This window comes from Rosa rugosa, chromosome 4, assembly GCF_958449725.1.
Source record: "Rosa rugosa chromosome 4, drRosRugo1.1, whole genome shotgun sequence".
Classification (NCBI taxonomy): domain Eukaryota; kingdom Viridiplantae; phylum Streptophyta; class Magnoliopsida; order Rosales; family Rosaceae; genus Rosa; species Rosa rugosa.
The window spans coordinates 34,057,873-34,072,608 of record NC_084823.1 but is presented as its reverse complement, the minus strand read 5'-3'; the positions used below and the strand labels follow the sequence as shown (position 1 = coordinate 34,072,608).

General features: G+C 36.7%; 2 protein-coding genes across 2 annotated transcripts; both read left to right on the top strand.

Annotated features, from left to right (window-relative positions):
* Positions 1-1,391: 1,391 nt before the first annotated feature.
* LOC133745356 (vacuolar protein sorting-associated protein 25) lies at positions 1,392-6,965 on the top strand. The gene is made up of 7 exons (XM_062173415.1): positions 1,392-1,584; positions 1,774-1,850; positions 4,460-4,599; positions 5,388-5,441; positions 5,538-5,626; positions 5,727-5,802; positions 6,581-6,965. The coding sequence occupies exons 2-7, from the start codon at positions 1,792-1,794 to the stop codon at positions 6,700-6,702; spliced, it is 540 nt and encodes a 179-aa protein (XP_062029399.1). The 5' UTR covers positions 1,392-1,584; positions 1,774-1,791; the 3' UTR covers positions 6,703-6,965.
* Positions 6,966-9,305: 2,340 nt separating this feature from the next.
* Positions 9,306-13,293, top strand: LOC133745355 (vacuolar-processing enzyme-like). The gene is made up of 9 exons (XM_062173414.1): positions 9,306-9,581; positions 10,183-10,347; positions 10,643-10,799; positions 10,941-11,026; positions 11,143-11,342; positions 11,431-11,479; positions 11,575-11,769; positions 12,319-12,510; positions 12,919-13,293. The coding sequence occupies exons 1-9, from the start codon at positions 9,369-9,371 to the stop codon at positions 13,048-13,050; spliced, it is 1,389 nt and encodes a 462-aa protein (XP_062029398.1). The 5' UTR covers positions 9,306-9,368; the 3' UTR covers positions 13,051-13,293.
* Positions 13,294-14,736: the final 1,443 nt, after the last annotated feature.

The following is a 14,736-nucleotide window of genomic DNA, read 5'->3' as shown; positions in this document are numbered from 1 at the left end:
GGTGCATGTTTGAATACATTGTTGTTGTAGAGACTCCTGTTATTATTTGGGAGGTTCTCTTGAGGTGTATTGTAATCAGGGGTTTAGGCATCATGTCCCCCTATGTATTCATCCATTTCATTAGTAAAGGCTTGAGGGCAGCCGCATAGCCCTTATTTAAAAAAAAAAAAAAAATTCGTCCACCAAAACCTCAAAATCATAATGACTTGCGCTTCCGCTTCTGCTTTCGCTTTGTATGGTAGAAATAAAATTGTATTAGATGACCCAAAAGGTCAACCAATATTAACGAAAACTTCCTATCAAGTTTTCTAAAGGCATAAAGTAATTTAATTTTCTAACTATGGATCTAATGATAATCATTTTTTTTTATTAAAGGAAAGAAATGTCTCGAACTTGAAATATTTACATATTGTTTAAATGGTGCAATTTGTTTGTTTTCATTTGCTGGTTTATCTGGAAATGGAGGAATAAGACTGTTTTTGATCCAAGTTTTATCATACCGGCGTGTCCTAACAAGGTGATTTGGAGCTATGCTAATGAATGGACTAGTGCTAATGTCAAGGTACATACTGATACAGTTTGCAGATACACTTTGCTTGCTTGGAAAAAACCTATTGCCAATTATTACAAGTTAAATATTGATGGGACTAGGTCCTCATCCACTGGCAAAATTGGTGCTGGTGGTGTTATGATCAGAGATTAGATTGGCAATTGGATCACTGGATTCCAAGTGAATTTGGGAACTTGGGAAGTCCTTGATGCTGAAGCTTGGGGCTTACTCTATGGTCTTAAACTAGCCTTGAACCTCCATATCTCTCACCTTGAAGTCGAGTCTGATTCTGCCATCCTTGTGCAACTAATGCAAAAAGCTGAATTCTCCCTCCATCCCCTTGGTTCTCTCCTCAAGGGCTGCTCAAATATTATGGATGCTATGGAAAATGCTCACCTTTCTCACATCTTCAGAGAGTGCAATATGACTGCTGACTGCTTGGCTAAGGACAACATCAATCATGAGCTTGGTACCATCATCTTTGAGTACCCCCCTATTCATGCTGCTCAGGCCTATCTTGACGACATCTCTGCTGTTTTTAGAGCAAGGAGGAGCTCCTGCTCTAATTCTTAGCCTTTTTGTTGTTTTTGCTTGGGTCTTTTAGGCCCCGATTGTAACAAAAAAAAGAAAAGAAAAAGAAATATTTACATATTGTTAGAGAGAATTGCATTATCGACTATATAATCATACATTTTCCTTTGATTGATCAAAACACAATTCCTTATTTTTTACCAATTTATTATCCTTTTTTTTTGGTTAACACCAATTTATTATCCTTCACTGCAAGGAAACCCGGTAAAATATATTCATCGTTTTTCCGAGGAAAAAAAGAAAAAAAAAAGTCAAAAACCATGTTTTGAACTTTCGGTTTGATAATGGAAGAACACAAAGAGCCTGATCCACAGAAAGACTTGAGAACTCTCCCGTAAAGCTTTCATCTTCAGTCTTGGTCAACACCCAAAGCCTCCAACCCTCTCTCAAACACTCAAACGGTGATTGCGCCGGCCACCGGAATCGCTCCTTTTGAACCACCGGTATGTTTTCTCTTTTCCTTTCTAGACAATAAAGTCGCAAGCTTTATTTGCCTACCCTGAATTTCCCAGGATTCGAGTGCGATCCTTATTTATTGTCCAGCAACTTCTGTTTGGTTCTGTGAATCTCAACAAGGATTGGGAATTTCTTAGACTGAGATTCTTTGCTTACTCTGCTTGTTTTGATTACAGAATTGGGTCAGTAAAGAGATGCAGAAATTGGGTGATTACAAGCTGCCTCAGTTCTTCAATTATCCTCCCTACTTCACGTAACCTCCTACACCCTTTTGCACCTGCATGGCTTTATTGTATTTGCTTTGAGAATTGAATATGAATAGCTAAACATGCCACTGTTATTTTGGACATAGTCAGTCTGAGCTTTCTATGCATCTGCTTTGTATGCGCGTTAGGTTAATGAAGTGCATTGTTGTCCTACTCCTACATAGAGCATGGTTTTTGTGTTTGTCATTAAAAGTTAGCTGTTAAAGTAAGTGAGATTCTATAAGGGTTTAGGGAAATGGTGGTTTTGATAGATGTGCTCTTTAAGGCAAGTTTTGGTCAACTGGATTAAAAGCAGCATTACTACTTCTAAATTCTCGGTTGATGTCTAGGGGGTATTACTACTGGCTATTTTGCAAGTGGGAGAGGCCTCAGGGGAAGGGGATTGGTGGACTTCTTATGTTTTTGTTAGAGCTGTGGAAGTTCGTTCCCTTGGGATTCATCACTGAATCTGCTCCTCTCCTTTATTCTGCTTTCCTTGGCAAGTGAGAGGAGTAGCTCAACTCTTTTTGGCTTTGCGGCGACTTGCCTGTGGTTTATTGTGGTGATTTGAATTTTGACAACGTCCAGCATTTGGAGTCTGGGATTTATGCAGACTATAGGGGATAGTTGCTGGTGCATTTGTTAGACTTACATGGCTGGTGTTGACGAGCTTTCAAAAGTTAGAAATTTTGAATCCTTTGACAATACTCTGTCCATTATTTAGGTTGTTCCTCTTATACCAGGAAGCTCTACTTTTAAGATTGCTCTCAATTACTTGATGAAATGGGCTCTCAGATTAAGAGTTGGGAAAATAAGGTTTATTTTTTGCTGGCAGACTTAAACTAATCCAGTTGATCCTCACTAGTTCAGGTTTTCTTGTCATCCCATTTGATGCTTCCTAATATACTTCTTTTCCAAGTGAAGCAAAAACTTGGATCTTTTCTGTTGTCTAGATTTTGTTTGGGGTGTGCTGCTGTCAAATGGCCTGGCAGATACTTGTGTCCCTAAAACTGAAGCTGGTCTTGGATTGAAGAGGTTACATATTTGGATAAAACCTTAATGCTTTGTCAGAGATGGAACTTAATTACAAACCACCAACTTTTGGTCCAATTGGTGAAGACTTGTGGATAATTTCTTTCTGAGTGTTTCCTGCCTAGTTTTGAATTGGCTGAAATTACTAATCTTAGGGTCCTTGACTCCCCTTTTCCTCTCATCTTATTGGAGATTGGTGGGCCATGTCTCTTTTGCTTGACAATTGACACCCCCTTGGTCCTCTACTCCTTAGGTGGCTGGCTTGTATCATATCTGATTTTAGGCTGCCATACTGCTTAGCTTAGTGATATTATCCTCGAGAAGCAATGACATTGGCCTTGGCCTTGTTCTCTCTCTGAAGATCTTCTGGAAATGTGGATGACAACGTCTCTTCTTGTCCTGTATGGTGCTGTCCCTGACCTTGTTAAATGGTTGCCTTCTCGTAATGGAATTTATTCTGCCTCCTCTGGTTGGAATGCTCTAAGCCCTCTCATCTTAAGGCCCCTTGGATGAATTTGTTATGGTTTGGGCATGTTCCTAGGTTGAGCTTTATTTTGTGGCTTGCAATTCATTGTAAGGTATCAACTAAGCATTGGGTGATTCTTTTCTTGGCTCAGCTCTTTACTTGGCTGATAGTGAGTACCATGATCACCTATTTTGGACTGTCCATAGTTGTGGACTTGTGGTGTTCTCATTTTCTCTCCTAGGGGTTTGACTTGACCTCATTTCAACTCTTGGTTGCTTCTTCTTGGAAGGGTAAGTCTTAGGCTGTTGTTGTAGGAAATCAGCCCTTCAATCTACTACTTATGAGATTTGGAAGGGGTAGAATAACTGGAAATTCAGGAATGCAAGGCTTAATCGTATTGCTGTTTTCAAGCTTTTAAATGCTCATACTAGACCTTTGTCTCTAAGACTCTGGCTATTTGTAGTTACCTGTTTTTCCTTTGTTGAGTTGTGCTACCATTTAAAAGATTTAGAAGGAGCTGAATAACTGGAAATTCAGGCATGCAAAGCGTAGTCCAATTGCTGTTTTCAAGCTTTTCAACACTCATACTAGACTTAGACTGATCTCCTTAGAAATTCCTTATTCTTCAGCAAACTTGCCTATTTTTTGAGGTAGTGTCTGACTATTCTTACCTGTTTTTGTTTTGTTGACCTCTTTGCTATTTGCTAGCTAGTCCCCCCTTGTTTGGGGGGGGGTTGCTTGTGCTTTCTTTGTTGCCTTCTGGGACTTATGTTGTTGTACGCTGGTTGCCAAAATGAATGTAAAATAAAATGATCCCCATTTCCCTCCCAAAATGAAATTTAATGAAACAAATAAGTTTGTGGTCGGATGACAGATACACATTTTCTCTAATTGTAAATTGTTTTGCACATAATGTCCATTCTGTCCTGTCTTTCTATAATTATTTTTGTTTTCTGTTCTTCCTTATTTTACCTCTCCCATATCAATAACTAGAATGAAAAAAGGAAAATATCAATTCATCCGAAAAAAAAAAAACTAATGATTTCTATCAATTAACCTGCTTAAGACCTGAACTATTTGGTAATTTGTTTTCTATTCTTGCTTTTTGCACATTTTCAGGTTACAACCAGTAAGGGATACGCGTGAGAAGCAGATACAACTATGGAAGGAGCTTATTCTTGATTACTGTAGAACACAGAAGATCTTTGTAATTGGACTGGAAGAAGACTTTCCTCTTTTTTCAAATCCTGTGATTGAAAGTAAGTTTAATGCATGCTCGATGCTAAATAATGTTGAACATTATGATTGACTGAATGACTGTTTAAATTGTTTGACAAGCTTGCTTCAATCCAAATGTTCTTTCAATTTGGGCATCATGGGTAGCGCAAAAGTAACACATATCTTTTTGTCAATTTAATATTAGAGCATTTAATGGCAAACATCTACAAATACCATTCTCTTGCCTTATAATGTCAAACCTTTAACGGAAGGCCTTCACATTTTGTCAGTTGTTGAGGGCTATTCAAGTGACTATTTTAACTTGGCTGAAACTTAATTTTCTGGTTAAGAAGTTGGTTTTTATTGGATTAATTAAATAATGCTTACCTGAATGACACGTGGGATTGCATATGAATCAGAAAGTCTGCAGATTTTACTTTCTTGAATTCAACTAAGTAGGACATCTTGTTGATCAGATTATCATCTATTGTTGATATAAGTAGACCTTATCATGTATGTTGAGTTCAACTTCGTTGCTTATTCTATTATATTATGAAAGGAAAATCAGTTTGATCTTATCTTCTATACTTGATTGCCTTGGATCTTATTCTTTGAAGTTACTTATGAGAAATCAAAGAACTATTTGGTGGTCTTTTATGTAAACAAATTTGTAACTACTTTTCTTCAAACAGTCTTATCAAACGTTATCTTTCCTTAGGGTTATTTGACCCCACTAATAGGACTTCCAGCTTTAAGCTTTAATTTGGCAATATTCACTCTTTCTTTTCTGTTTATTTGTCTAATTACTTTATATAACTGTGAAGTGCAGGATCTCTCAGTCATGAAGCCAGGGAAGCATTCCTCTCAATTTTGGTTTCAGATGGTGATTTTTTTTTTTCTTTGGATTTTCTAATTTTGGATTGTTACTTTTTCATCTCATCATTGGCATGTTGTTGATGGAATGCTGTTTCTCAAGCAGGTCGTGCAGAATGGTTAGATAAAAGGCATAGGAAATGTCTAATCCTCTGGCACAGGATTCAAGAGTGGGCTAACATAATTCTGAACTTCGTAAGTTTAAAAATGTGGTTTCTTCTATACTGAAACTGGACGCTAGTAGTTATTATTCACTTGGTTATTCTTAGTTCATTTTTGTTGCATATTTGATTAGGTAAAAGAAAATGGATTGGAGGACAGCGTTATGACTGTTGAGGAAATACGTTCTGGGATAGAATCAAGAGGAACAGGTACATTTTTTTAAGCTGATTCTAAAATGAACTATATATTTGTTGAATTTATGTAAAGAATATAGATCATTTTGAAGCTCCAACCTCTCTTCCAATACAGTAGTAGTGGGGAATATCTAGGATTTGATATGGACACACTTTCCAAAAATTTCCCTGGTGTAATTCAGAAGATGAGAGTACTGCTGATTTCTAAGACCATTTATATAAATATATATTTATGCTTTTATAACCAATTTCTTCTGCTATTCAGCTCTTTGCTCAAACCATGGGTTTATAGTGTTTCTAGGGCTACCCTTGAGAGTGAGCTCTCCTATGTGGCTTTGAAGCTTTAAGAAATTAGCTGTGGGTATCCTACTCGTTTGTTTGTTTGTGTTTTTTTTTTTTTTTTTTTTTTTTTTTTTTTTCTTTTTCTTTTTCCCCCCTCATTATGCATATGCATATGGTAGTGTTACAACTTCTCAACAGTTAAGGATGATACATCTTTTGAAAAGTTCTGATAGGAGAATTATTCCTGAACTGGAAATGTGAATACATAATGGTATAAATAAGCCGCCAAAATGCCATGTTTTGAAATGATATTACTATTGTTTTTGTTACACAGCCAAATGCTTTTGCCTGCATGTGTGCATAACGTTTTGAACCTTTCAAGTAATGGATGGATTGAAACCATCATATGCTTTACATGCAATTTTTTATTTAATTTTTTTTAATTATTATTACTTCTTATAAATTCTGAGTAAGAATCTGACATTCCCTCCCCCTCTGTTGGATATCTCAGAGCTTCACGGTATTGACCGCACAATTCTGATGCGAGCTCTAAAACTACTAGAACAGAAGGGTAAGCTTGCAATCTTCAAGGGGACTACAGCTGATGATGAGGGTGTGAAATTCTCCATCTGACCATTTGATTCATAGTCCAGGAGAATAGAAGTGGTCTGTCCTTTTTTTTTTGCCTCTCTTTCAATGTTTGTGTTTGTTTCGAATGGTGGTGCTTATCAAATAAAAGCAATTTTAATGAAAATATGGTGTCGGTACTCTCTGTCCGTCACTTTCTCCCAGCAGATAACTAGTTCATGGGGTTTACATTTGTGCTTGCTGCTTTATAAGTCCACTACCTTGTTTACACTTAAAATCTTAATGTAGTCATCGCTTTCTATGACCAAGATTGATAATTTGATAGGCTGCGATTGTTTAGTGATGAATGATGCTTGCATCAGTGGTACAAAAAACCGAGTTGAGTACCGTAATATCTTGGATGGTTGTACACTTGTACTGTCTACCAAAGCAGGGAAAGCAAACTGTTGATGCCTTTATGGTCAATTTGTTGGCAGTAAGCTTGTGACGTTGGAAAATTGAAATTTGCACAAAATAATATTTCAGATTATTTGTCAGTAATATGACTTGGCACTCGGGGCAAACACTAGTATCACGGAAGTCTGGTACTGCTACAGACCCAATGGGGTTAGTTTAGTGGAAGCATGCTAGGCTGCAAGTGGGGCGGACGCTGCAGGGCTTCTCCTGGTAACAGGAGGTTTCTGGTTCGAACCCCAGCTTGTGAAAAACATTCATTATGGAGGGGGCTATAACCGTTGCTCTCGGCCCCGGAGTGGTAACTCACTCGGCTATCATTTTTTTGACCAAAAAAAAAAGTTTGGTATTGCTACAGATCCCTTTTGTGAAAGGCGTATAGGTTTTAGCCCCTAACACCAACTCACCCACCCACCCACCCCCCCCTCCCTTCTTTCTTTTTCTTTTTTCGATTGATTTAGCCCCCACCCTTTGCATAGAGGAATTTTCTCACTCACTTTTTTTATTTATTTATTTTTATCAAGATTCTCTCATAGACAATAAAAGAATTAATAGTTATTCTCTATTAAAATATTACAAGTATTAGTAATTTAGGAAAAACCAAAAATGGGCACGAACTCCCAGTATCATTTAGTGTAGTGGCATAGTCTTCATTTTGTAAGTGGGAGGTGGTGAGTTCGACTCATGAAAGATTAGTTGTAGCATTTGAGTTGTTTTTCTAATCAAAAATAAAAAATGGGCACGAACGAGTTTATTTTTGAAGTTTTGGCCGCTGAAGTTTCAATTTGCAATTTTGCATGTTTGGACTCAAAACTTTTAATTGCCGCGAATGAATGACTCTTTTACAATAAGGGAATTAGCTACGAAAATTGACATTATTGACTGTATAGGTTTCGTAGTTGAGCAAAATAAAATCAACCTGCTCGAATTTTTTCCCTTTTGAAATAGTCGAGTGCTTTATTTTGAGATCTCTATCTGCCGTTTGGCTATGATATAACTTAACCTGCTGCTTTTAGTTATGAATCATTGCTATTTAGTTACGATTTGGTGTAATTAGCAAACTCAATTGCTTTTCATTTTCAATAATTACGAACATCTGGGTTAAGGTAAAAGAGGAAAAAAGAGAACTTCTTAGCAGTGATATTCACTGATACTAGTATTTTTTGGTGCTGGTTGTACGGGTTCTACGTACATATGTGTATGATGAACGTATACGATGAACGTACAATAGAGAGTTCTTCGACTCAAGAATAAAATTAGGAAGGAAGAAGAAGAAAGTTGAGGCTTCAAATTGTTATTTTGTAAATCAAGTTATTAATTCAAACTTTTGACTGTCCAAACATTTCTAAAGGGTTTGAATAAAGTGTTGGCAAGCACACCCAGAATAGTGGCTGACGATTGTATATATATTGATGAGTAACTTACAAGTACAATTGTATTAGGAGTGAGACTCTACATATAGAAAAGATAAGACTAGTAAACAGAACCTATCTACTTGTACGTCTAGGATAAGACAGGATAATTACAATGGTGAATATTAGGTAACAGAAGATAAGCCATGCAACAGAAGATAAGCCATGCAGCTTGATCAATTGATGAGTGGTTTATCAATTTCAACTTCAGTAAAGCAAGAAAAATTTTGAACATGTCAATTTCTCCCAAATATTTTTAGGGCAATATATGCTGCATAGTCAACGCATTGAGTAGTTTATTAGTGTATCTAGTTTTCAAAACTCTAAATTCCTGTCGCCGAGTGGAAACTCAGATGTGACATTGTGCATTTTACGTAGACAACAAGTCTTCCAACTTTTCTATCATCTTGTCTAACTTGGCCAATCATTAGCGAGGTTAACAATGCAAAACTGTTATGAAACCCTTGATCTCATGAATATCATCGACCCAGCTCACTCACAAAAAGAACAAAAATCCCAATTGTTTGCAAGTAATTGACCCTAAGCAATTGTCTTCTTTGAGCTATCGGTATAAATCATATACATAGAGACTGATTTGCCAGATTAATCCTAATACATATTGTGGTCATCGACCACCTTATATAATATATTTCTAGCACAGAAATTGAATGCATCGATCAAAGTTAATTAACCCCTTCATGATCTTGGTTTTGTATCAAAGTTTCAATCTGAACCATTGGTTCTGAACCACAGAACTCTATAAATTAGTTCACTAGCTACTATTGTTTGAACATAGAAGTTTCCAGTTTTGAAGGTCAACCACCACCCAAAAGAGAAAGAGTCACAATGAGAGGGCAGTACTGTTCCAGTGGAGTATTTTTGGTACTGCTTACCATCTTTGGTGTGAGCAGTGCTCAACTTCCCAAGTTGATGCCACAAGAATTTCCGAAGGATTTCATTATTCATGTTGATAGGGGCTCTAGCAACAGTGACACAAATGGAACAAGATGGGCAGTTCTAGTTGCTGGGTCTATGGGTTATGGAAACTATAGGCATCAGGTACATAATAAATTCAGTGAATACCATAAGTTAATTCACAATTGATTAGTTAGGGTTATTTTACTTATACATTGTTACAATTTTGACCTCATGAGATTTAGTATATATGGTTGAGATTCACTTGTTTCTTACAATTTCTCGCTCGAAAAGTCTTGCATTAGGTAAATAGAACTCTTGTTAATCACTCTTAGTTTAGAATTCAGTCTCAATGGTGTCATTTTTCCTTTATAGTTTACTAAATGTCTTTGTTTTGCCATCTAATTTTGTCAAATTGTTTGACGGGGATAGAGCATGATGTGATCAGTTAGAAAAAAGATAAAATTACTTCACATGTGCTCATTTCTTAAAACAAAAATTAAATGGAAGAATATGACACACCTATTATTTGGTTTAGTGATATAAGTTTGCATTTTATCGAATTATTAAAACCATAAGGATTTAGAATCTGGTTGAAAGAATTAGTAAACTACATCTGTAAAAACAGATATTCAAGTGAAATCTGGGCCAAACTAGAAGGACAAACATCATATTTTACCATCATGTATTCCATATTCTTTTTATTATGTCTTAATTAATATCTATATTTTTGTTAATATTGCAGGCTGATGTGTGTCACGCATATCAAATTTTGAAGAAAGGTGGACTGAAAGATGAAAACATCATTGTTTTCATGTACGATGACATTGCAAACAACCCTGAGAATCCAAGGCCTGGTGTCATCATCAACAAGCCCGACGGCGATGACGTCTACCATGGAGTTCCCAAGGTCCTTTAGTCTAATGTCAATTCAGTTCTAAACTAGTACTACTAATTTGATCGAATTTGCAAGTTTTGTTTTCTTAAGCACTTTCGTACCTAGTTATAGGTTCATGCTATTTACCAGCTTTAATCTAAACCGTCACGTGAGCTCATGCCCTGAAAACAGTCGAGAAGTTTTTGATACATTGTTTGAAAACCAAATTAGAGCATTTCTGCACTGTTTTCCAACATTTTGATTTTGAGTAACACTCATGGATTAGAATTAGGCTACAATTTAGTACTTAGTGTTGTTATATATGCAGGATTACGCAGGAGAGAATGCTACTGCTGCTAATCTTTATGCTGTCATTCTTGGAGATAAATCTAATCTCTCTGGGGGTAGTGGCAAGGTTCTGAACAGCGGGCCAAACGACAATGTCTTTATCTATTACACCGACCATGGCGGGCCTGGGATAGTCGGTTAGTAGCTTAATTGATGAATTAATTTTGGGTGCAGAACGACACGAACGAGAAGCCACCGCCTTCGATTCATTAATTGGTTTTCATTTTATGAAGTTAAAAGATACTTCTTTCACATCCATATCATGCATTTTCTTTCAGGGATGCCTGAAGGCGATTTCGTCTATGCCAATGATCTGGTTGATGTTCTGATAAAGAAGCATGAAGCTAATGCATACAAAAATATGGTACATGACTTTACATATGTGGAACGTTGGTTGAATACTATACATTTGTTTAACTCCAGGGTTGAGCTTCCAAACTGATAACTTTTCTTATGATAATGAAATACTTGATCGATCAGGTATTTTACCTTGAAGCTTGTGAATCCGGGAGTATGTTCGAGGGTCTACTGCCGACAAATATAAGCATCTATGCAACCACAGCATCAAATGCAACTGAGAATAGTTGGGGAACGTACTGCCCTGATATGACTCCTCCCCCACCTCCTGAATATGACACTTGCTTGGGTGATTTGTATAGTATTTCTTGGATGGAGGACTGGTATGTTCTATTTCATTTATATGTATATACTTCTTCACCAAATACTTCTCTGTTGTGATTAACTTTTGGTGTTTCGAATTCGGAGCAGTGACTTACAAGATTTGCGCCAAGAGTCTCTGGAAGAGCAATATCAATCGGTAAAAAATTTGAGACGATTGCATTTTAATTCACTGGGACAATTTCATCAATATACAACTTCTAACAGGAGTAGTACTTCTCTGATGACTTGCAGGTTAAATGGAGAACAGTAAACAATACTTATGGTTCTCATGTTATGCAATATGGAAATATGTATCAAACCTCAGATTTAGTATCCTTTTACTTGGGTGCAAATGATAACTCTTCCTCCATTGAAAGCAAATCGCCAGAGTCAATCTTAGAAGTTGTTGACAATCGCGATGCAGATCTTCTTCATCTTTGGCACAAGGTCTACATTGTTAATCACCCCTGATTTCATATATATATATATATGTCCTTACCTAGCCTTAGGTACGGATTTCCGGTTTTCACCCACTTTCCGATCACATTTTCACATCTTAACCGTTCAGTTTTTAGGTCCTAATGTATAGATCACCTCTACAAAATTTCAGCCAATTTAGTGATCGTTAAGGCATTAAAAACTGCAATTTACCATTATAAATACGAACGGTTCCGGTTCGACAGATTCGGTCCGTTCGTGTAAATTGCAGTTTTGGACGCCTTAACGATCACCAATTTGGCTGAACTTTTGCAGAGGTGATCTATACATTAGGACCTAAAAACTGAACGGTTAAGATGTGAAAATGTGATCGGAAAGTGGGTGAAAACACCAAATCCGTACCTAAACCTTAGGTAAGGACATCCTTACCTGAGAAAAATCATATATATATATATATATATATATAACATGGTTTAGGTTTTTTTGTTAACTTCTAGCTAGCTAGCTAGCTAGCTAGATACTTGGTGATAACCATTATATCTATCTATTCATATGCAGTTCCAACGCGCACCCGCTGGCTCTGAAATGAAGCAGGAAGCTAAAAGGGTCCTAGATGATGAAATTTCAAGTAGGCAGCGCATTGACCACAACATAAACCAAATCGAACAACTTGTGTTGGGATATTCAAGTAACTCTGTTCGTCCTGGGGGGCAAGCTCTTGTTGATGATTGGGACTGCTTTAAGACAGTCGTAAGTCTTCTAATTTTCAGTTGATCATTCACAACTATTGCAAATGCTTCATAAACATACATGCAGAAAGATCAACCTATTCAAAAATCGTTTAAATTTAATCATCTAATGGTGATCAAGTGGACGGACATAGTATTTGACTATTTCTATAAATCATGATATATAAAAGATTCATGCACGATATAAATTATGAGAAGATATATAACGAGTTTTGATTTGATTGATCTTTTGTATGAATCATCTCTAAAAGTGACCTACAAAGGATAAAAACGATTAATGTTGCCAACGGCTAGCAGTGGTAATGTTAATTGGGAACATTTCTCCTATTCCAGATATGTAACGATACAAATGGATGAATATTAGCTAGTGTTATTTCTTTAACGTTGGTTTGAATCTATTTTCATACAGGTGAAAACTTATGAGAAACATTGTGGGTCGTTGTCAAATTATGGTATGAAACACACACGAGTTTTTGCCAACATGTGCAATGCTGGGATCAGCGTGGAGCAAGTGGTTGCTGCATCGGCTCGAACTTGCTAGACTGCACTTTTCATTGCCTTCTTTTTTCTTTTGAAAGAAAATAATGTGGGATGGTTCTAATTAGACCTCCAAATATCAAAGTCTGGATTATTTAAATGATAAAGTGATGGGCTAGCTATTGGGCTAGAATCATCAAACGTCCACCTTTCTTTATAATATTTTTTTTGTCACGTATATCAAGTATTAATCTTCTCATGCAATTAAGGTTTTTACATGTTTAAATGGTAAATGTTATGGACCAGACTACATGCTTTGCATTTCGCTGTTTTCTTTTTTAATCATAACATTTGAATGTTCAAATCATGTTAACAACTTGACTAATAGATTTCTAGAGAAACATATATATGGTCATATTAAACCAAAGCTCCAAAAATTCAATGATTACAGATATTATGATTTAAAGAGACTCCAAACATAAACTTTTAAGATCAAATAAATGAAATACTCCCAAGATCAGAGTCTCGATCAATTTTCACCGTCAACCTATTGTCCAGCGAACCAAGGCATAAATTTCCTTCTTAATTTCCACTTGTATGTCTGCATTACTAGTTTCTCTATGAGCCATAGATCGAGTTGCACAAGGTTAAAAGTTGCTACTTTAGAATAGGGTCTTGGTGATTGAACATTTGAACTGGGGATTAATTGTTATCTCAATAAGTAAAAGGTTAATTTTGCAGGATCGACTTGGATCCCCCGGTTTTCACCCTAGATGTAGGGTTCCGGGTAAGCAATTCTTGTGTTGTGATTGGTTTTCTCCCTAGATGTAAGGTTTCGGCTCTAGCAGTGCGTCAGTATAGACTTTCAATCTGAAGTTTAGTGTGGACAAATTAAGTTTTAGTGTTTTACCCTATTACATTATTCATTTATCTTCTGATAGAAAAAGAAAAAGAAGAAAATTGGGCTGCATGATACGTCGAATCAAATACTACAAATAGGCTATATTTGAACATTCACTTTCAAATTAGTTCTTAGGATGGCAGACCGCCGCGAACGTTGAACATCACTCATCGGCAACATGTACCTTACACCTCTATCAGCACAATAAATTCTTTTTGTCACTATATCCCACCAAATATCTAGCTTGTAAGTTATAACCACATACATATGCACATTTATAGTTTTTTTGGCAGTAGTGCACAGTTTAAAACGTGAAACTACAATTCAACGTGAGCAAATCGACTCTGGGATTGAAACCTAAGAAGCTGATCTCTGATGGTCCAAGACCTCGGAGGAAGAGAAGCTTTAAGACAGTGGAACATCTCTCATCCTCTGGAGAAGGTACTCGGGCTTGGCTGCAGTAACTTTAACCCCTACGGTTGGGGAGGTGCACATGTCTTCTGGTAAAGGATTTGAGCCCGAGGACTGCACTCCCATGGGTGCCTTAGAGTAGGGTTACATCGTTGGAAATATGAATAAATTGGGATGGTTTTTTGACTGTGGTTGGAGACCATCCTCGTAGTGTATGTCGAAATTGGTTTCTACAGCACTTGAGCTTCATCGATCTCATGGATTCATTTTGTTTGATTAGTCTAGGACTCTAGGATTGTCTTAGATTATTCATTCATGGATCTTTCAGTCGTTGCCCGGAGTCCGAATGAGTCATATCTTGTAATGTTTCCTACTTTACTTTAATGGACTGACACCCCACAAGTTCAAAAAAAAAAACTTTAACAAATCGACTCAAAT

Coding starts and splice junctions, on each gene's coding strand:
- LOC133745356 (XM_062173415.1), top strand. CDS start 1,792: ATGCAGAAATTGGGTGATTACAAGCTGCCTCAGTTCTTCAATTATCCT. Junction 1,851..4,459: donor AATTATCCTCCCTACTTCAC/GTAACCTCCTAC, acceptor GCACATTTTCAG/GTTACAACCAGTAAGGGATA. Junction 5,803..6,580: donor GATAGAATCAAGAGGAACAG/GTACATTTTTTT, acceptor TGGATATCTCAG/AGCTTCACGGTATTGACCGC.
- LOC133745355 (XM_062173414.1), top strand. CDS start 9,369: ATGAGAGGGCAGTACTGTTCCAGTGGAGTATTTTTGGTACTGCTTACC. Junction 10,348..10,642: donor TCTACCATGGAGTTCCCAAG/GTCCTTTAGTCT, acceptor TTATATATGCAG/GATTACGCAGGAGAGAATGC. Junction 11,027..11,142: donor CTAATGCATACAAAAATATG/GTACATGACTTT, acceptor TTGATCGATCAG/GTATTTTACCTTGAAGCTTG.